The sequence below is a fragment of the Protobothrops mucrosquamatus genome, unplaced genomic scaffold (assembly GCF_001527695.2).
Source record: "Protobothrops mucrosquamatus isolate PMUCROS unplaced genomic scaffold, P.Mucros_1.0 scaffold97, whole genome shotgun sequence".
In the NCBI taxonomy this organism is placed as follows: Eukaryota; Metazoa; Chordata; class Lepidosauria; order Squamata; family Viperidae; genus Protobothrops; species Protobothrops mucrosquamatus.
In genome coordinates, this window is record NW_015386472.1 from 301,165 (window position 1) to 321,625 (window position 20,461).

Below are 20,461 nucleotides of genomic sequence, written 5' to 3' on the forward strand. Positions count from 1 at the left end.
GAATGAGGGAGGGAGGAAGGAAATGGGAATGAGAGAAAGGGAGGGAGGAGGGAAGGAAGAAGAAAGGAAGAAAATGGGAATGAGGAAGGAAGGAAGGAAGGAAGGAAGGAAGGAAGGAAGGAAGGAAGGAAGGAAGGAAGGACCTGCAATCCAGAGATCATCCTTTTAGCCTCTTCCATTTCTTTCTCTAAGTGATCCTGCTGCTCCAGGAGGTGCTCTTCCCACGAAGTCTCCAGACTTGGGGCAGGGCACTTTGGGGACCATTCAATGGGCAACCGAGCCCCATTTTCTTCTAAGTGGGAAACAACATATCTGTGGTCTAACTCTGGAAACGCGTGGCTCCAGGTCTCTGAAGGGGAAGAACAGGAAGGCAAAGGCAAAGAGAGAGAGAGAAATAAACTAGATTTCTGCTTCAGTCCTTAAATATCTTTATTTTCATTTATATTCATTTTAAAGCCCTCTACCTTCATTCCTCCACAGTGTTTCTCCACCTTGGCAACTTGAAGAGGTGTGGACTTCAACTCCCAGAATTCCTGGAATTGAAGTCCACGTGTCTTGAAGTTGCCGAGGTTGAAAAACCCCACTCTGTCATATTTGCTTTATTACCAACGTCCCAATCTCTTTCCCCTGTCCCTTTTTCTCTTTAAAATACACAGAGGCTCCAACTGTGGTATCACATTAGTAAAATGTACTATGTTATTAAAACATAAATTAGTAAATTGGCTACCTATACCAGGGGTAGGCAACCTTGGCTCTTTTATGACTCGTGGACTTCAACTCCCAGAATTCCTGAGCCAGCCATGCTGAGGGGAAAGGGAGAGGTTTCCAAGCTGAGCCAGGCTGGCTCAGGAATTCTGGAAGTCCACCAGTCATAAAAGAGCCAAGGTTGTCTACCCCTGACCTATACCATGCACAGATGATTAGACATTTGGCTTGATCTCAGAGACATAATAAAAAAAAAAACCACTGCAGAAAATATTTACAAAACAGCTGAACACATCTTTAGATGATTTCAAGTTAGGAAAACATACAACACGACATTCCCAAGTGTCCACCAGCCTAGGTTGGCCCAGCTTTAGCAGCTGATAGAAGAATTTGCACCATCCTTAATATATTAAATATATATTTTAAATAGAAATCATCACCCTGATCATTATTTTTTGGTTTCTTGGGGGGGGGGGAAACACATCTGTTCCACAGCAGACCTCTCCATTTGTTGCAGACGCCTTCAGATCCAGTTCCAATAAATGCTCTCGCTAGTGACATGATCTGTTTTTAAAAGCAGGCTGCCAAATCAAGGAAGGACCCCTTTTCAATAAGGCTCAGCAGTTTTAAACGGATGGCCTTGTTCAGCCAGTCAACATCCTTACCCAAAGCAAGAAACAGCATCAGAAAACACGATAGAAAAGTCATCATGGGGGACGAATGGATTAATTAGTGTTTATATGATCTTTATATGCTTTTTTTGTTTTTTATATTATTTTTCTGACTGTTAGTAGCCATCCCCCCATATTGGAGATGGGCAGCCACATAAATTTAAATGATAGATAGATAGATAGATAGATAGATAGATAGATAGATAGATAGATAGATAGACAGACAGACAGACAGACAGACAGACAGACAGACAGACAGACAGACAGACAGACAGACAGACAGACAGACAGACAGACAGAGACAGAGACAGAGACATGCATGGATGGATGGATGGACAGACAGATTTAACTCTCAAATTTCTAGGTAGGAAGATCCTTTCCCTTACCTGTCCTTATTCCTGCTTTTTCTTCTCCATCTTCTTCTTCGTGGCCAAGGTCAAACCCTGCCTTGTCCTCGGAAGGGGTGCTGCCTGATTCACTCTTTGCACTGTTGATAGGGCTTGGAGAGGTGAGGCTGTGGGCAGATGCACAAAACAGACAGTTACATGAGGACAGGTACCAATTCTGCTTGAATATATCACTTTCCTGGACCTGAAATCATACCATCCTGCCCAAAAAAAAGCTCAGTTAAGATTAAGAACGCCCCCCCCCCGTCAACAGGTCCATCCAATACAGTCAGGAAGACCCCTCTTCAACCCAGGAGGGGGCAGTCCTCAAGTGACCTTGAATGGACTCTAGTTTCTCAACCTTGGCAACCTGAAGATGGTTGGACTTCAACTCCCAGAATTCCCCAGCCAGCATGGGAATGTCTTTAATAATGGGTCAAGGCAGTCTGACGTTCAAGGACCCAGGAAGGGTTCCAAGAGGATCATCTTCCGAGAGATCCTTCTGCCCCCTTCCAAGGGTCTCAGACCTGTCAGTCAAGCCCCCTCCTCCCATGCACACCCTTTGCTGGTCTTACCTCTACTTTCATTGTACGGGGGGGGGAGCAAAGGGAGAGAGAGAGAGAGAGAAAGGAGGGGGACAAGGACAATATTTTCCGGGGGCTTACTCTAGAGGGCCAACCCACCATGAACCCCTCTTCCCCACCCTAGGATTCTCCGAGCCGGCATCTCCCAGACAACAGGGAAAGGCATCCAAAGGCATTGACCCATTTAATGCATCCCCAAAGAATTCCTCCTTGCGAGTGTGAGCAAGAGTTAATGTACCATTTTCCCAGACAGAGAAACAAAGATGCCCCGAACAAAAGGGAAATAAAGGAGAGAAAAAGGGATTAACCAAACGAAAGAGATGAGAAACAAAGATGGGAGACACTTTCCCAGCTCACTTTTCCTGCTCTTCCCGAGAGGGTCGAGTCAGCTCCCACGACTGAGCCTGAGAGGGTGTCTGCATTATGTGGGCCTCCTAGCGCACAGTAGGACAATATACAAAGCATCTCACCATTGGGGGTGACGAAGAGGATGGCCGGTTTTTGGGACACCCCATTCTAAATGAAAAAGCGACGTGCTTTTCCGGGTTCATACCCCGTAATTCAGAAAGTTATCTCTTTTACAGCTCAAGCAATTCCAGTGAATTACACCTAGTTTCTCACACTGGCAGTATGCCACACCACATTCTTGAACTCTACACACCAATCCCTGGAAATCCCCCTTGCTGAAGGCTGGCATCCTCAGTGCAACAGGAACCAGGAAGCTGAGGGTACAGACACCCCCCCTTTTTAATCTTAGGGATTCTCAAAAGTACAGCTGACACCCAGGTAAATGGGACCTCCTCATAAAGTAGGTTTATTCTAAACTAATTTATAATTTAAACTAATCAAGGAGAGAAGCAACCTGGAATTAAGGAGAAACTTCCTGACAGTGAGGACAATCAACCAGTGGAACAGAAGTTGCCTCCAGAAGTTGTGGGTGCTCCATCACTGGAGGTTTTCAAGAAAAGACTGGACAGCCAGTTGTCTGAAATTGTATAGGGTCTCCTGCTTGAGCAGGGGGTTGGACTAGCAGACCTCCAAGGTCCCTTCCAGCTCTATTCCGATTAATGCTAGGAGAGGCAAACACCTTGAAGATTTTGTTTCTGCAACAATGCCATAGCAATGTGCCTCTGTCTAAGAGGAAACAGATTTTTAAAAGGTTGCAAAAGGCCACCAGTCTCCCCCTCCCTGCATGGTTCTGCATTAACAAGGGAAGAAATGATCCCGTTTTATATGCAGGCTTCACTTCTGCCCAACCGTCTGCCTTCTCTTGAAGCCACAGCAATCCAGCTTCCAGCAGGTGACAATAAAGCCAAAGGTCCCTGGAGGCAGCTGATGACCAGGAGTCCTCAAAAGGCAGGACCGGCGTCGTACACCCACAGAAAATCCCCTTCTCCTCCGTGGGGAGCAAAGTATGGTCCCACACAGATCCTTCGAGAGAATTCCCAACAACGCTTCAACACACATTCGCCACAAGAGTAGAGAAGCACCTGCAGGTGCCACCTTACCAGATCCCACTTCCAGTCCTTTTGACCGTACCACCACTGACCACCAACAACCCCAAAGCCCCCATCTGAGGCTCAAACCCTTCCACACATCCATCTCCACTCATCAGGCCACCAAACTGCCATGGAGAAGGCAAAGCCAGGGTCCTCACATCAGTCTCTCAATGGGGAGGGGGGAGAGAGGCAAGAAGCTTTTGCAATTTATATCTTGGGGAGGGGGGGGGAAGAGAAGAAAACTAATTCATCATCCTGTGCTAAAACTGCCGAGAAAGCAAAAAAGCCCAAACCCATTTCAGCACGATTTATGGCCTAAGGAACTGCCTGGCTTAATTCCTTGCTGGGGGGGGCTGTACCCAAGCGGGGTCAAAGCAGAGTGGAGCTCAGCTCCTGAATTTTAAAAGCAGTCCAGAAAAGCAAGTCAGGGAGGACCACCGAGCCCCCTGGGCGATTTTCACAAGGGACCTGCTTCATCATGGACCCCTGCAGTCTGTTCTCCCCCCCCCCCCCGCATGAAAGCAGCCGTGCCGAGGGAGGGCTCACCATTTCACCGGCTTCCCTCCCATGTTCCGATTTTGGCTCTGCCCCAGAGCCCGTCTCCTGGCCAGCCTCGGTCTTCACATGCCACATCCCTCCACCAGCCTGGCCCTTCTGCGCCAGGGAGGCTGGCCAAGCGGAGGCAGAAACCTTGCCCAGGTCGGTCGAGAGCTGGGAACAGAGACGTGGCGAGCAGGAGAAATGCCGGAGTCCCGCTTCTTCGGAAGGCGCTGGAAATCAAGGCGTCCCCGAGGCAGCAGCCCTGTTTTTCAGCTCAGCCAGGACGATGTTGTTTGTTTTGCACTGTTGCGCTGCGGGTCTGACGCATGTCCAAATTCCTTTTGGCAGCCCCAGAGAGCCGTCTGGGTCTCCTTCTCCTCATCCCATCCGGGGCAGCCGATTCCCTTCTCAGCCGCTGCTCGGAAGAGCCCAAATTAAGGTGAAGAATTCCTTGGATGGAGGCCGGGTGGCTCGCGTAGGGTGGCAGGGAGCCAGCCCCCCCCCCCCAATGTGGGAATGCACACACCCACAAGAAAGTGTGTGTGTGTGTGTGTCTATGTGTGTGTCGCTTCAGGCTTCGCTCTCTGCAGCACTCCTGCCTGCTGTCACTGGGGCTCTGCGAGGCAGCGGCGTTTTCCTTGAGTTGTCTAAGCCATGGATGATGGGGGGGGAAGGAGGGGTGAGGGGGGGAAGGAAGGGAGCTGCCTGGGAAAAGCAGCAGGATTTGGCCAGGGCTCCTGTGAGTCACTCAGGACCGCTGCCTCCCCTTCCCTGGAAGGTTAACACACCAACAAAACATTTCAAAGCATCCCTATGGAATAGCGGGATATGGGGAGCGATGCCCTGCGTGGGAACGCGTCCCCCCCTGTGTTCCTGAGGTGCTAAGGATTTTTGCTCTGCGTCTCCTCCCCTGGTGGGGCGGGGTAGCAGAGCCAAGCCCCTGCACCATGCAAACAGACGGAGCCCCTTCTGCCTGTCAGACCCGCCCTTTCCAGCCCCTCATTTGCCAGAGTTGGGCTGTTTCCTCCTGGGGGGAGGAGAAAGACGGGACCATTTGGGAGACCAGGAAGTGCGGCGGCTTCCTTCTGCAGAGGCACGCCGACCTGTTGTGTGGCATCAACCCACACCGCATGCGAACAGAACGGCGATGCGCGATGCAAAGCAGCCTCGGCTGCAAGAATGGGCTTCTGTGGACCCTCCCCATCCCAGACTCCCCCTTAATCCGTGCTTGGGGAGGAGCTGCCCCCAAGTGGTCCGAGTCCCAATGAGATGCCCTGTCCATGTTTTGCAGCTGGATCAAGCCAGGCTCTGAGCTGGGAGGAATGAAAGGCTGCTGTGCCTGGCAGTCATGCTCCCTTCCTCATTCAGCCCTGGCAGCTGCCTGCACTGGGTCCTTGCTGAGCTACCCACCACACACAACGCGCACCCCCGCAACAAAAAATCCCAAAGAGCTACAGCTGGGCCAGACCAAGAGAAATGCCCCTGCCTCTCAAGGCGAAGGGAGGTGAAAAGAGAGACAGTCCGAAGAAACCTGAATCTTGCCATCCAAATGATTTTATGGTGATTGATATTGGGAGGAGGGGGGAGGAGGAGGAAGAGAAAATGAAGAGGAAGAGAAAGAGGAGAGGAGGAGGAGGAGGAGATTTTGATAATAATAAATAGTAGTCCTCAACTTACAACGACAATTGTCTGAATTTTAATCACGTGACCGTGGGGATGCTGCGATGGTCGTAAGTGTGAAAAACGGTCATAAATCAATTTTTTCAGTGCTGTTGTAACTTCAAACGGTCACTTAAGGATCTGTTGTAAGTTGAGGATGCCTGTACTTCTAACCAAGAAATCTATAAATGGCAGGTACGTGGCCGCCTTTTCCCACTGCTGCACTAAGTCCAGAGGCAGGTTAATCCTGCGGAGGGGAAACTGGGAAGGGCGGATTATAAGGGACAGATCCTGCCTAGGCGCTCCCAAGCCACCAGGAGATTTACACTAAGCTCATAAAGTTCCTTCTGGAATTCCTCCTTCACACTCCCCAGACACAGACACAACCCTACACAATGGTCAATCTTCTCTGTCCGGCAAAGGATTTACAAACAAGGCTCATTTCACAATTCTTGGGGATGGACTCCATGGCATTGGACCTGGCTATCTCCGAGACCACCTTCTGCCACAGATTCCGCTCCCACAGAGTGGGCCTCCTCAGGGTGCCGTCGGCCAAGCAATGTCGGCTGGCGACCCCCAGGGGGAGGGCCTTCTCTGTGGGTGCCCCCACCCTCTGGAACGAGCTACCCCCCGAGATCCGGACGATTCCGGATCTCCTTACTTTCCGCCGCGCCCTCAAGACATGGCTTTTTCAGCAAGCGGGCCTGGCCTAGGGAGGATTTTAAATCGGGTTTTTTAAGAATAATTTTAACTGCACAACTTTAAATATTGGTTTAATTTGGTTTTATCTGGTTGGGGGTTGTAAATATGTCTATGTTTTTAAATATGTTGTGAGCCGCCCTGAGTCCCGTTGGGAGAAGGGCGGGATATAAATCAAAATAAATAAATAAATAAATAAATAAATAAATAAATAAATAAATAAATAAATAAATAAAAACGGAAACACCCCGAAAGAGCCGAGGTGGGGGACAGAGAGAACCCACCGACTCCTTTGCAATGGACGCAAAGCAGCAGCAGCAGCAGAGATGTCCCTGGGATGCTGGCAGAGTTTAGGAGAGAAACATAGGAAGGGCAGAGCTGCCAATTAGAGCAGCCGAGCGACCGGCGGGGGGCAAATTGTAATTCTTCAACCTGGAGGGGAGCCAGGGCGCTGGACCACTCCTTTTAATTCCCGTGAAATGCTGTTTTTAATGAGCTCCTGCGCAGGGAACAGCCTCTCTGTCCCCTCTGAAGGGGATGGCTGTCAAGGCAGCCTCGCTTCAGCCTAGGGCTCCTAAATGAAGGCCAGGAGCAAAACACAAGTATTTGGGCAAAGCATCCCCACACCACTGGGTGGAAGGTATTTTCCAAGGGCTTACGGAGAGCCCAACGTGGCTTCTTTCCAGCCTCTCCATGAACTGAGAAGCTGATATTGCCAAGCCGGGCTAGAAAAGTCCTTGTTTTGCACAGGTATTAATCCACTTGATCTCCCGGAAGATTTTAAAGGATAACCATCTTAAATGTGCAGTCCATTTATAAAGCCATCACTCCCCTCTCTTTATTTTAGGGTTAGACAAACAACAAAGTACCAACAGAAGAGAATATTGACCTGTGGGGTCCTTGAGGCGCTCTGAGCTTGTTAATTTTCTTGCAGACGTTTCATGACTCTACTAGGTAACATCATCAGTGCTAGAAGGCAGCAGGGTTTGCTCTCTGTTTACATACCGTGGCTTGCCCTGCCCTTGTTGGTGGGAGTGTTTAAGCAAAGTCTCAAATTTTCCTTTTTTTCCCCTGCCATGAAGAAGATGGACAAACCTGAAGCCACCTTGTTCTTCCCCAGCTAACAAGTGGCATCTTGCGCTTTAAAAGACTCAAAGGAACATGGATGTCCTCAAAACCCAAACTGGCTTTTACAATGTTCAGGGACACAGTTCTTTAACATTATCTCTCAGGATCAGTAGCAAGGTCTATGCCTCCTAAGCAAGGGCATCTCAACATCTCCAGTGAGCACAACACAGAGTGTGGAGAAGGATTGTGCCCGGATTGTTTTCAGGACACTGAGCCTCATCTGTGTACCACATCCGTGCACAAACTCTCCCTTATTCTCTCTAGGGCAGTTTGGATGTGCTGCTGATCCGCCAAAGTTGCAAAGCATCCATGCAGTCCTAATTAAACGTTGTTTTTAACGTTCACAAGCACACTGAAGGTCCTCTCTCCCCCTTGATGGGGCCTTCGTAGCAAAAAGCCACAATTACACCTCAGCTGCACATCCTGCCATCTCCTGTGTCTCTGTCTCTCTCCCACATCCTTGACGCAATCCTCAATTTTCGTCCCATGTCTGCCAAACCCAAACCCACAAAAACAAGACCATTCCTACACAAAGGCAAATTTTACTCACTAGCCCAGGGTCTCCATATCCCAAAGCGACAGGCCTGCTTATAAAGTCGGCGAGGAATTCTTAATTTTTTATCATGCAGGGATGATGAGAACTTTGGGGAAAGAGATGGATCTGAGCATTTAGAAGGCCCGGGAAGGGCCAAGTCACATTAGACGGAGGTCAAGAGGTGCTCCAGGCAGACGAGACCATCCTGCAGGACGAACAGTGACTAAAGAACCAGATGCTTTCCATAACAACCACAAAAACTGGTTTTCCTCCTCACAACTGCCTTTTTTATCAAACTAGGTTAGTTAGAAAAGATACATCCAGTCTCCTCACTTTTTTTCCCCATTTCATGTTTCCCAGAGCAAAAAGTCACTTGTAGGAACTCTTCTAAAAACCCACTGGTGAATTATATATGCCAAACCCAACCCCCCCCCCCAAGGAGCCCACACATTATGGAAGGCCAGAAGTAGCAGGGAGACGAACAGAGCATGCAAACTGGCAAACCGATTCATGCGCAACCTCCTGAGTTCCAAAGATAGGGACTGAATAAGGATTTCAACAAGGGCTTAAAAGCAGCAGCAGCAGCATCCCGACAAAACAGCAGAGGTGAACGCTGGCAGGCAGGAATCAGGGGAACCCCAGTCAGGTTCAAGGTTTTCTCCACCTTCTGGTATAAAAGCCAAGGAATTCTAGGAAAATGGCTGAATACCAGGATCACTGGATCTGCCCGTTCAAAATCCCAGGGAGCGATCACTGGAAGAGCATTAGCAATTATTTCTAGAAGAATTCTTTAGCCTTTAGTGGGGAACGCGTGAGATTAAAAAGCTGAATGCAACAAGGAACAAAGCCACAGAAGTCTCCCAGCGGGACTTGTGGAAGGATGTGGCTCTTTTGTTTCAGGAAACAAGTGACCTTTGTCAAATGGGGATTGATTGATTCACGAGGAAGGGGCGAGGAGAGGCAAAATGGTGACTTCGTCATCTCAAGGGTGGGCCCACGAGCAGCCTTGCTTATTCTCAAAAGTCAGTCCAGGACCCCGGGGGGGGGAGGGAGGGACGACGGAGTGAGCAGAGAAGGGGAGCACCTCTCACCTGGAGAAAGAGGACTCTGAAGGGCCACTGCTCTGCTGGCCCTCGTACTGCTGGACGAGCGCTCGGACGCTCCAGTGCGGCCGCTCAATCTCCTCGTGCGGGTTGCTGTTTCTGAAGAGAAGGACGGCAGCGTCAGGAGGAGGCCGAGAACGGCCCCGAAAGACGGATAAAAATCCTGCCTGACCCTCTGCATCCTTTCCTTGCCCTCTGGGGGTTGGTCCCAAAAAGGATCTTTCCAAAAGATGGTGGTTGCTAAGTGAATTGCGCCGGATTTTGTGACCCTTTTTCACTACGGTTGTTAAGTGAGTCACTGCAGTTGTAAGAGAATTACACGGTCGTTAAGCGAATCTGGCTTCCTTCCTCATCTTTCCGTGTCAGAAGTCGGCTGGGAAGGTGGGAAATGGTGATTAGGTGACCCCGGGATGCCACCATGACTGTAAATAACCTTTTTAGCACCCAAATTTTAATCATGCAACTGTGGGAATCCTGCCGCAATTGTAAGGATCCCTCACTTTTTTCAATGCCACCCCAACTTCACCGTTGTAAGTCGAGAACTGCTTGTAAATGAGGGTGAAGGTTCATTCGCCGAGCTTGTGGGCTGGTTTCCGAACGTTTCGTTACCAGGCTGGGTAACATCTTCAGCAGAGTTTAGGGGATGTCAGTGTCCGTGTTCCTCTGTTTATAAGGGCTTCAGGTGTGGGTGTCGAGTGAGGGTCTTGTCACGGGTCCTGTGATGGGCCAGGTGTAGGTGTGTCAATGACATTGACATCCCCTAATCTCCACTGAAGATGTTACCTAGCCTGGTAACGAAATTTTTGGAAACCAGCCCACAGGCTCGGAGAGCGAACCTTCACCCTCGCCCTCCACCCTCTGAGCTACAGATATTCGCCACGATGGCGACTTGTAAATATCAACAACCAGCAAAGAGTCGGCTGCCGTACCGAACAGATCACACACCTCAGGTGGTGCTGGAAGGCATCACGGCCCCCTCCCGAGATGTCCTGGCGCACCTCTGCCAGGGCAGCCACCGCCCCATGGACGGTGGCCACGGCCGAGCGAGGCCTGTGACAGGCCGGCAATGTTCCGCCTCCCCCCGAGTTCTTCTCCATGGCGCTGGATGGGGCGATTTTGCCGGAGCCGGGCTTGAAGTGAGCGGCCAACGCCAGGATCAGCCGCATGATGCATTTCAAATTCCCGTCAAGGATGTCTGGAAAACACAAACATGCCAAAATGGCGGTGACTGGCCCAGGGAGAGGAGTCTGAAGCTATCACTCAACCCGCGAAGGGTAGCCCAGCATCACTACAATCATAATGCCCCCTTAAACCATCTCTGTTGCTAAGTGAGACGGTCATTAAGTGAGTTTTCCTCCATTTTAGGACTCTTCTTGCCAGACTTGTTAAGTGAATCCCTGCAATTGTTAAGTTAGTCACACGGTTTGTGAAGTGAATCCGATTTCACTTTATAATAATAAAGTTGGAAGAGACCTTGGAGGTCATTTAGTCCAACCCCCTGCTCAAGCAGGAAACCCTATACCATTTCGCAAAATGTGATCGCGTGACCCGGGGGACATGGCAACCGTCATAAATGTGAGTCAGTTGCCAAGCGTCCAAATTTTGATAACATGACCACAGGGATGCTGCAACAGTTGTTAAGTGTGAAAAACAGTCATAAGTCCCTTTCTTCTGTGCCGTTGTAACTTTGAACGGTCAACTACATGAACTGTTGTAAAGTCGAGGACCGCCTGTACAGTCATGGAGAAACCTTTCAAGAGCTGCGTCCTGCTCGTTGTGGGCTGTACAGTGTCGCTTGTGAGAGCTCTGATGAGGCTGACACAGACATTCTCGCACACAACCTCATGAAGCAAGACACGCAATGGGTTGAAGGAACCGAAGGTCCCTCCGATGCTCATGAGATGTGCAGCACCATGAGATGTGCAGTCACACCCTTCCTGACTTTACCAACCCTATTGTGTCCACTTATGGCCCAAAACAGCCAGAACTTCAAATCTGCTAGCCCAAAAGCTCCTCATGAACTACAAGATGTCCACGGTCACGGTGGACAAAACACATGGCTTTGCCTTCCATCTCTCCCTCTCTTGCACCCATGTTCTACTATCCTCAGCAAGAGAAGCCCAAGGGCAAGGAGCATCCAGGCCCTTCAAGGTGAGTGGCTTACGGTTGAGGTTCACCTGTAGCCGAGGTCTGGTGCATGCGGATCTTCTTTGATGCCACAAATTGTAGGACCTTTTCCACGTTCTTCTTCATGGCCTGCTGGTTGGTGGGCGACACCTCCACACCACTGAGTTTCTCTCCAGCTGCAAAGGAGGAGGAGTAAAATTTTAAACTTGCAGGTGTGGAATGTGGCAGGGGGACAATGGTCAACCCCTTGACCTAGGATGCTGCTGTAAATATAAAATATATTTTGTTCTCTTCTTGGAGTATTAGAAAGCTAGTACACTACAGCGTTTCTCAAACTCGCAATTCTAAGCTGGGTGGACTTCAGCTCCCAGAATTCCCCTGAAATACATTTAAGTGAAATGTGAGCAATGCAAACAGGTGGGAGGTGAACAGTGATGTGTGCCCTTCTCTCCTGCACAGGTTCTCTGCTCCTCCCACTTAATCCAGATTAAATCCAGGAGGCTGGATTTGCAATGAGGCTGCTCACCTACAATCTCAATGAGAGAAGCAAGGACCACGCCATCGCGGAGGTCGTGTCTCAAATCTTGCACCGGTTGAACTTCTGGCTTCTTCTTTAGTTGTGAATTCACCCAGGTGATGTAGGACTGCAGCTGTTGCTGGAAAAGGAAAGGAAAGGAAAGGAAAGGAAAGGAAAGGAAAGAAGGAAAGGAAAGGAAAGGAAAGGAAAGAAGGAAAAAAGGAAAGGAAAGGAAAGGAAAGACACTGTGACTTCACTAAATCTATCCATCCATCCATCTACCTATCTGTCATCCATCACCTACCTACCTACCTACCTACCACAGTATTTCTCAGCCTTGGCAACTTTAAAACTTGTGGACTTCAAGTCCCAGAATTCCCCAGCCAGCCTCAATTCTGGGAATTGAAGTCCACCTATCTTAACCTTGCCAAGTTTGAAAAACACTGGGTTAGAGTCCATAAGCAGGCAAGCCAACAAAAGGCTACTCTGTGAAATCCATAGGACACATTTTACATCAAATAACTCTTTCTGACCCATCTCTAAATAAACCCTGTTTGTACCACGGTCCTCTTCCTGCTGACATTAATAATCTCCAAGCGAAAGGCTTTGATCCTCTGAACCGCTAATTTTAACAATTATTTGCACGGTGGAAAAATAAAGCCACATGTTTATTAAAATACCTTTTGTTTTCTCTTAGGCAAAGAAGTACAGGTAGTCCTCTACTTACGACCTCAATTGAGCCCAACAATTCTGTTGCTAAGCGAGACATTAAGTGAGATTTGCCCCATTTTACGACCTTCCTCGCCACAGTGGTTGTGAATCACTGCAGGTGTTAAGTTACTAACAAGGCTGTTAAGTGAATCTGACTTTGCTTGTCAGAAGGTCGCAAAAGGGGATCACATGACCCCGGGACATGTCAACCATCATAAATATGAGTCGGTTGCCAAGTGTCCGAATTTTGATCACATGACCACAGGGTTGTTGTGATGCTCATCACATCAGGTCTTGGCGTGGACTTTCATTAATGGTTTGAGACTCTTCAGAGAATTTCCCGCAGCCCTTTGCAGCTTATTATGAGCGCACAAAACTCTCCCACTTACCGTATTTTTGCCAGACTGAATGGAGATTTTAAATTCCTCCAAAACAAGGAAAAGAGGGTGGGAGAAACAGCTATCTGTCACTTGTGACAGCTGAAGGATTAACAAGCGACAGAAATAACAAGGCATTAAAATTTAATGCTGCAAAAGAACAGCAGAGTGGTGTTAAATGCACAGAAAGCAGAAAACTACATGTCAGGAAACCCACCCACCCACCCCCAAAAAAGAATTTCTGAGATGCAAAAAGGAAGAGAATTTAGGGCAATTGCTTCTTTATTTATAACTTCTCCCACACGTCTCAAATTGCGTTAATATAGCGGAAAAAGTGTTTCCCTATGCTCCTTAGAGCAGAATAAAAGGTTGGCTGGATTTTGATTGAAAATAAATTTATCTTGCATCCTGTAAGCATTGATGCTCTTTTCCCCTCCTGATTCTCCCACCACAACACGTTGAGGAAGAAATGGTACTGGCCTCACCTGGCTGCATTTTTTCAAAGATGCTCAAGATTGCTCAGGTTCTCACATAACAAAAGAGGAAAAATTTGTAGTTCAGTTTTCACAAATCACCTTTGCATCCCTATGCATAATGTGCAGATTTCACATTTATTTCCACGTTGCTCTGGAATAGAGGTTCCTCCCATAGCAAAAGTGGCAATGGACCTTAAACTATGACTTAGGCAACAAAAAAGTAACAGAATACAGAATAACAGAGCTGGAAGGGACCTTGGAGGTCTTCTAGTCCAACCACCTGCTCAAACAGGAGATCCTATACCATTCCTGACAAATGGCTGTCCAATCGCTTCTTAAATATCTCTACTGTTGGAGCACTCACAACTTCTGGAGGCAAGGAGTTCCACTGATTAATTGCTCTCACTGTCAGAAAGTTTCTCCTTAGTTCCAGGTTGCTTCTCTCCTTAATTAGTTTCCATCCATTGCTTCTTGTCCTGCCCTCTGGTGTTTTGGAGAATTGGTTGACTCCCCTCTTCTTTTTGGCAGCCTCTCAAATATTGGAACACGGCTATCATATCACCCCCCTAATCCTCCTCTTTGATAGGGTGGACATACCTATCTCCCGTAACTGTTCATTGTATGGTTTAGCCTCCCGCCCTCTGATCGTCTTGTTCTTCTCTGCACAATTTTTAGAGTGTCAATATCTTTTTTGTATCATGGTGATCAAAACTGAACACAGTATATTTGCCCTGTGGTCTTACCGGAGCTGTACAAAGAAGTACTAACACTTCACATGATCTTGATGCTATCCCTTGGCTGATGCAGCCTAAGACTGCATTGGCTTTTTGTTAGGTTACTAGGTGACAACATCAAGGCAAGTGACTAGTATATAGGCAGAGAACAAACCGCCCTTCCTTCTAGCACTGAAGATGTTACCTAGTTTGGTAGTGAAACGTCTACAAGAAATCAACTAAGCTCAGAGATCACTAAGGATCCCACAAAAATATTTAGAATGTATTGTACTCCATTACGTTTTTACAGAAAAGGATTAAGATAACATTCTGCTGGAGATGTAGTAAGAATACAGTAGTCCTGACTTATAACCCGTGGCTTAGTGACCGTTCAAAGTTACAACAGGTCCCCCAAAAGGTACTTATGACTCAGTTCTAAAATTCCAACAGCCGGGTGAAATAAATAAACAAATTTATACAAAATACAGTAGGTTAAAAAAGGACATTTTTGCAAGCAAATTAGAAATAAATATACGCACACTTAAATAACAATTACATTAGACACACACACACATATATATAGAATTGTCACTGTTATCTACTGTAACAATATACTTTGTGGGTTTTTTCTGTTGATTTTTTTCATTTCTTAAAGCACTTTGTGCATTTTTTTTTCTTTCTGAAATGTATGCATTTGCACTGCAATTATCTCTGTGTTTTGTTCTTTTTTCTGCTACTATTTAAAAAGAAAAAAAAAAAATCAATAAAAAATCCCTGCCGATTTCTGCCTTTTGTCTAAGAGCTTTAATTACTGAGATAGTCCCGTCTGCCAGCAAATCAGGTCAAATTTGCAAGCTTTTCATCTAAGGGTTTGCCTGTGAATGGAAATCTCTGCCTTGCATTTTTAATGAATTAGTTTAAGTTGCTTACTTCCTTGACATTTTTAATTACAGATTTCTTTTGTATATTAAACCACGACCAGATGTTCTATTCTGCTTTGGCTCTGCATGGAAATCACAGGAAATCGAGAAGGATGAAAGGGAAGAGGGACACCCATAATAGAGATTATTAATGAAGATAAGGAACATTATACGACTGGAGACCTTGGCAGACAACGAAAAGCGGAATCGTGTCAGTTTATGTCTAGCCTGGATCTCGTCTTTTTTTCTCTCCCTGGAGAAGATTTCTCTGCAGAACTAATCTGTAGCTTCTATCACTGAAAACTAAAACTTTGCCTATTGTTCTTTATGGTGGAGAACATGAACCTTCCAGAAGATCTTCTCTGCACAGCTGGTTTTTAGGATCTTATCAATACCCTTAGGCCAATATATGTCAGACATGAAAGACCAGGTCTACAAGTGAAGGTTCAATTAAACTGATTTATTGCTAACAACCTTCTCAACTCACCATCAGCATCTGGTTAGTTAGATAAGGGCCAGTGGCACACAAGTGGGATTGGGCTTAGTTCGTTTGTGGCTATGTAGAGATTCTAGGCTGATTCCTCTTTTCACTCCATCCCCGGGTCCCGTCATTCCTTCTCCTACAATATTTTAATTTTCCACTGTTAATGGTTTTAGGTGAAACCTGCCAACAATGCTATTCTTTTAAGTGTTCTAGCTTTCTTTTTTCATCTCTATGGTAGAGATGAAATTCTACATGCACAAGGCCGGTCATACGTTCCATATGCACCCTAATCCAAGCGGGTACAATGTGTTGCAGAAACAGCATCTCAAGAAAAAGGGTGCAGAGGAATGCAAGGACTTGTAGCCTATTGGATCTACTGCCAGCCTTTCTTTGCTCACGGCTTTTCCTCCTTTCACTTTGGACATCTTAGTCTCTATGGTAGACTCACAGCTATCCAACCTTGCATGGAAAACCATAGTAGGGCCTTAATGAGATTGGATCTGATAGTGAATCTATCCGCTCACTTACTCTATCATAAATTAATGCTTGAAGCTCCTCTTTAAGAGGGTGATGAATTCCCTTGCCTCTGATGGCTTTATCTCTTCTGTTGCCTCGAGCAATGCAAAGTTGGAGCTGCTTTAGTGCTACTACTGCTCCGGTCATTTTTCAAAGTTTCATGACAGTTTCTCAGCCAGTCTCGCAATCCCTTGCTCCTTCCCCATACTTACCTGCTTACTGGAAAAGGAAGGGAAGGGAATTTCCAATGCTTCCTGCCAGCTTTCCCTAAGGAAAGTCAATGGGGAAGCCAGCAGGAAGTCAGAAGTCACTCCTGCCCCATTGCTTTTTGGCCCGCCCATGATCATTCTGTTTCTCTGTATAGATAAGGATATACCGTAGCTCTGAAACAATGGCCCAATGGGGCACAGGTTGTCTGGTAATGTTTGGTTATAGGTCTACCTATTCTAAAGAAAAAGAACAAAGGAGAGCTGCAAAGATGCTCCCTTGAAGCATTCATGCTCCAATTCTTGCTCTGGTTCTCATGTTCCATGTGGCATCACATGTGGCTGTGGGGAGAACAGCAGGAATCCATCTCAGCTTCTTTCTTCATCAGCCACGTTTCTCCCTGCTCAACCAGACCACCTTGCACACCGCAGTGCCTAGCAACAGGTTCTGAAAATTTAAAAATAGCTGGCACATTTTCTCTCTGATTTTTCGCCCGTTTCCAAGGAGAGACAATCAGGGGGCAGGATTAAGTCAGGTTCAGCTGACGAATTCAGCAATTAACCTCTTGAAGCCGGCATAGATTAGGAATGGGGTTCTTGCATTCGCTTTAGGAAACTGGGTAGATTCTGAAGCATAAGTGTTGTCTTTTAAATGCACATATTTAACTCCACAAAACACTAAGAAAGGCTTTGTGTATTTAACCTCTATCCATCTGTGCCTGTGCTGTGTGAAGTCTGACTACAAAATATTTATTCATTGAATTAAACGTATTGGCTGCCAACTCTAATGGGCCAAGATATACGGTAGAACCTCAGTGCTCAACAAATTGAAATGTCGGAAAGCAGGACAACTTCATTTATTAAAAAGCCTCTCCTCCATGATAAATCTCATCTCATCAATCCCTTTCCATCCAGCTAGTTTTATAAATCTGAGAGGAGGGTGAGCTTTTAAAAGGTTTTGTTATCAACCAATTCATTTTCTGTCTTCAGAAGTATTTCATATTGGAAATTATTAAAAGGAGTTCTTTTTTTCAGAAATCTCAACCGATTCCATAACCTCAAGAACAGAAAAAAAATAAACAAAAAGGGCATTTAAGTGTCAGTTCAATCCCGTGTTTGTCATCCGGTGCTTCTTTTTCCTTCAACGAAAAGAAATAATTTCTTTCTCCTTCTCTGAATGTGCAAGTCACAAGATCATGATAAGTGCAATCAGCAGCTTCATAATTCAGCCTTCATCAAACTGGAAACTTCCATAAGATTATTAATTCTACTGTGTTCACATCTCTTCCCTTGAGCAGGGTTTTTCAGCCTTAGCAACTTTAAGACTTGTGGACTTCAACTCCCAGAATTCCCCACCCAGCAAGGAATTCTGGGCGTTGAAGTCCACACATCTTAAAGGATCTACATGCTGGCTGGGGAATTCTGGGAGTTGAAGTCCACAAGTCTTAAAGTTGCCACGGTTGGGCATGACCTAATGTGGAATTGCCTTCCTCATCCTGAAAAAGTGTTTTGGAGGTGCAAAACGAACCCCCTTCTAACAAGAAAAAAGACCCCCTTTCTCCTTGCCTCAATGACCCCCTGTGGTTGAACGAGGATGGGCCACCAAAAAGAAGGCAGGAAGACGTAGCAACAAAGGAAATTTCTCCACCAGCCTTCCAAGTTCAGCCGCGAATGGACTGCCTAATTCCCCAAGGCCCAAAAGCATTTTGGCCTGAATGAATGAAAACAAGATGGGAATTATTCGAGGAGCAGCCATATGTTCCTTGCCCTACAACCCACTTAAGCACTTTTTCCCATCACCGTGATTAATGGTGCCTTCTTACCAAGTCATACATTTCTAAGAGCAAACTAAATGGGCTGGAATACAACTGCATTATTGCTAAAAATGCATGACAAACTCCCACGAGTGTCCAGCAGCTGAAGAGAAGACGGACAGATATAACCTCACACCCCAGGGAGGTTCATGCTCTACCCAAGGAAAACTCCACCCTGGGCCAAAAGCTTTGAAGATCTGAGCTGATTTAAGGAACTAGCAGGAAGTCGGAGAACTTAAGGCACCGGAGCCTCAATTCCCCACAGGAAACATGCTCTGAAGGCTGGAATAGGCTACCCAGAACATCTTTATCCTATTTCCTACCCATATTTGAAGTTCTTAGAGAAAAGGAAGAAAAATTATTTTCAGACCAAGACGGACAAATGCTATGAAGTGAAGGATAAACATGTGGTGTCCAAGGTACAGAACCAACATACGTGGACTGGGCTGAAAAAAACCCCACTGAAACCTGCAAACAGGGGTTTATAAAGAGGTCCATTAGCTATCCTTAGTGTGAGTGAAAACAAAGTCAAGTGAAAGTTGGATCTCCTGCAGCCTCAACCTACATCACGAAGCAGAGTTTTAGACAATTTCTGGACTTCTCCTATCTTGCTGAGACTCCAAATTTTCTATATTTCTGGGAAAGACATGTTCCTGACATCAAACTATGATCCTTTGTTGCGGATAGACCATGCGATTCCACCTCAAAATATCTAGGAACTGGGCGGGAATTCCCTTCAGACAATCAGGCATGCAAACCTAGCATGGATTCCCAACCCCATCCAAAACTTGCTTTGGCCACCAACAAATAAGACAGCCACATCTTCACAAGACCAACCAGACTCAAGTTACTGACACAAATCAGTGAATAATATCAGTGGACCCGCTTATAGGGATTTCCCCCCCCCTAAGAAAGTTGCTTAAACAAAAGAAGACTTTAAGTATTATCAGTCCGAATCCAAACACTGAGGAGAACTTGCTCATTCTCTTATTACACCAGTTTTGTTTTCATTCTGTTTCCAAACATTAGGACTAAACCTCACTGCAAAATTTACAGTTCTGCCTCCCCATGCTCAGCAAACTAGGAATTATTTAAGTCAGTTTTCCTCAATCTTAGCCATTTTAAGATGTGTGGACTTCAACTCCCAGAACTCCCCAGCCAGCAAGGAATTTTGGGAGCTGAAGTCCACATCTCTCTTAAACACTGATTTAAATCTCATCAAAATGAATGATCCTTTGCAAAGCACCAGCAAAACTGCCCAGCTTTTCTACTCCAGCCCTCTAACCCCCCTCCCTTCAACGTCTCCCGCACCCCACATCTCCCCCACGCACCCCCAAGAGGAACTAAGCACCGCTGAGGATGAAGCCAACGCATCCTTTACCTCTGTGAAGCTCTCGTGCACAACATCCCACAGTTTTTCCCGGGCCAGGCAGGCAAGCATTTTTCACAATGCCCTCCCACCCGGAGCATGGAGTTCTTGGATCACACGGAGCAAGTCCTCCTGCCTTGGAGAAGACCCCCTTTTTCCTCCTTCCACCGGAGACAAAGCCGCACAGCTGATGGCAACCTCTCCCAGGATCCCTTAGGGACAGCCCTTTACTGCAAAGGGGATCCTGGACCCCAGGTCAAGGCTCGCACTGAGCACGCTCCAAGGAGAGCAGCCGCTTGGGAGATGCCTTCCCGATCTGTTTCCGCAGAACAGCTTCTTCTGCAAGTCCCAGGAACAGGACAGGAAAAACATCTGCAACATATTTCCAGAATATGCCGGCCTCTCTCCCTCTCCATCTGATGCAAGGAGGCTGTGAGCACTTAAAGGAAGGAGGGGAGGGTGTGGAGGGGGGCGGTCCAAAGCAGCTTGGCTAAAAAGGGAAATGCATTAAAAAAAGGAATTAAAAGAAGCCCAAAGGTTAACAGGACTTCCAACTTTGAAACTCTGGAAGAAAAAGCTGAAAGTCAGCCCAAGCAGCAAGTACGCCTGATTTATTTATAAACACAAACTTCAGAATGCCTTGCAGGAAGATCTCGATTAGTGAAGTTAATAAATCCCACAAAACGGTCGCATTGTTTGAATTTACACAATTCCAAGGGGCG

At 46.8% G+C, this 20,461-nt stretch overlaps 1 protein-coding gene across 1 annotated transcript in view; it reads right to left on the reverse strand.

Annotated features, from left to right (window-relative positions):
- The window catches only part of DIXDC1 (DIX domain containing 1), a 27,819-nt gene extending 8,008 nt beyond the window's left edge, over positions 1-19,811 (reverse strand). Inside the window, exons 1-7 of the mRNA XM_015812586.1 lie at positions 19,752-19,811; positions 12,163-12,292; positions 11,687-11,812; positions 10,455-10,704; positions 9,498-9,608; positions 1,763-1,890; positions 144-292 (exon numbers count right to left, since the gene is read on the reverse strand). Of these exons, the coding sequence (XP_015668072.1) occupies positions 144-292; positions 1,763-1,890; positions 9,498-9,608; positions 10,455-10,704; positions 11,687-11,812; positions 12,163-12,292; positions 19,752-19,811 (954 nt within the window). The remainder of the gene's footprint in view (positions 1-143; positions 293-1,762; positions 1,891-9,497; positions 9,609-10,454; positions 10,705-11,686; positions 11,813-12,162; positions 12,293-19,751) is intronic.
- Between the last annotated feature and the right edge of the window lie 650 nt (positions 19,812-20,461).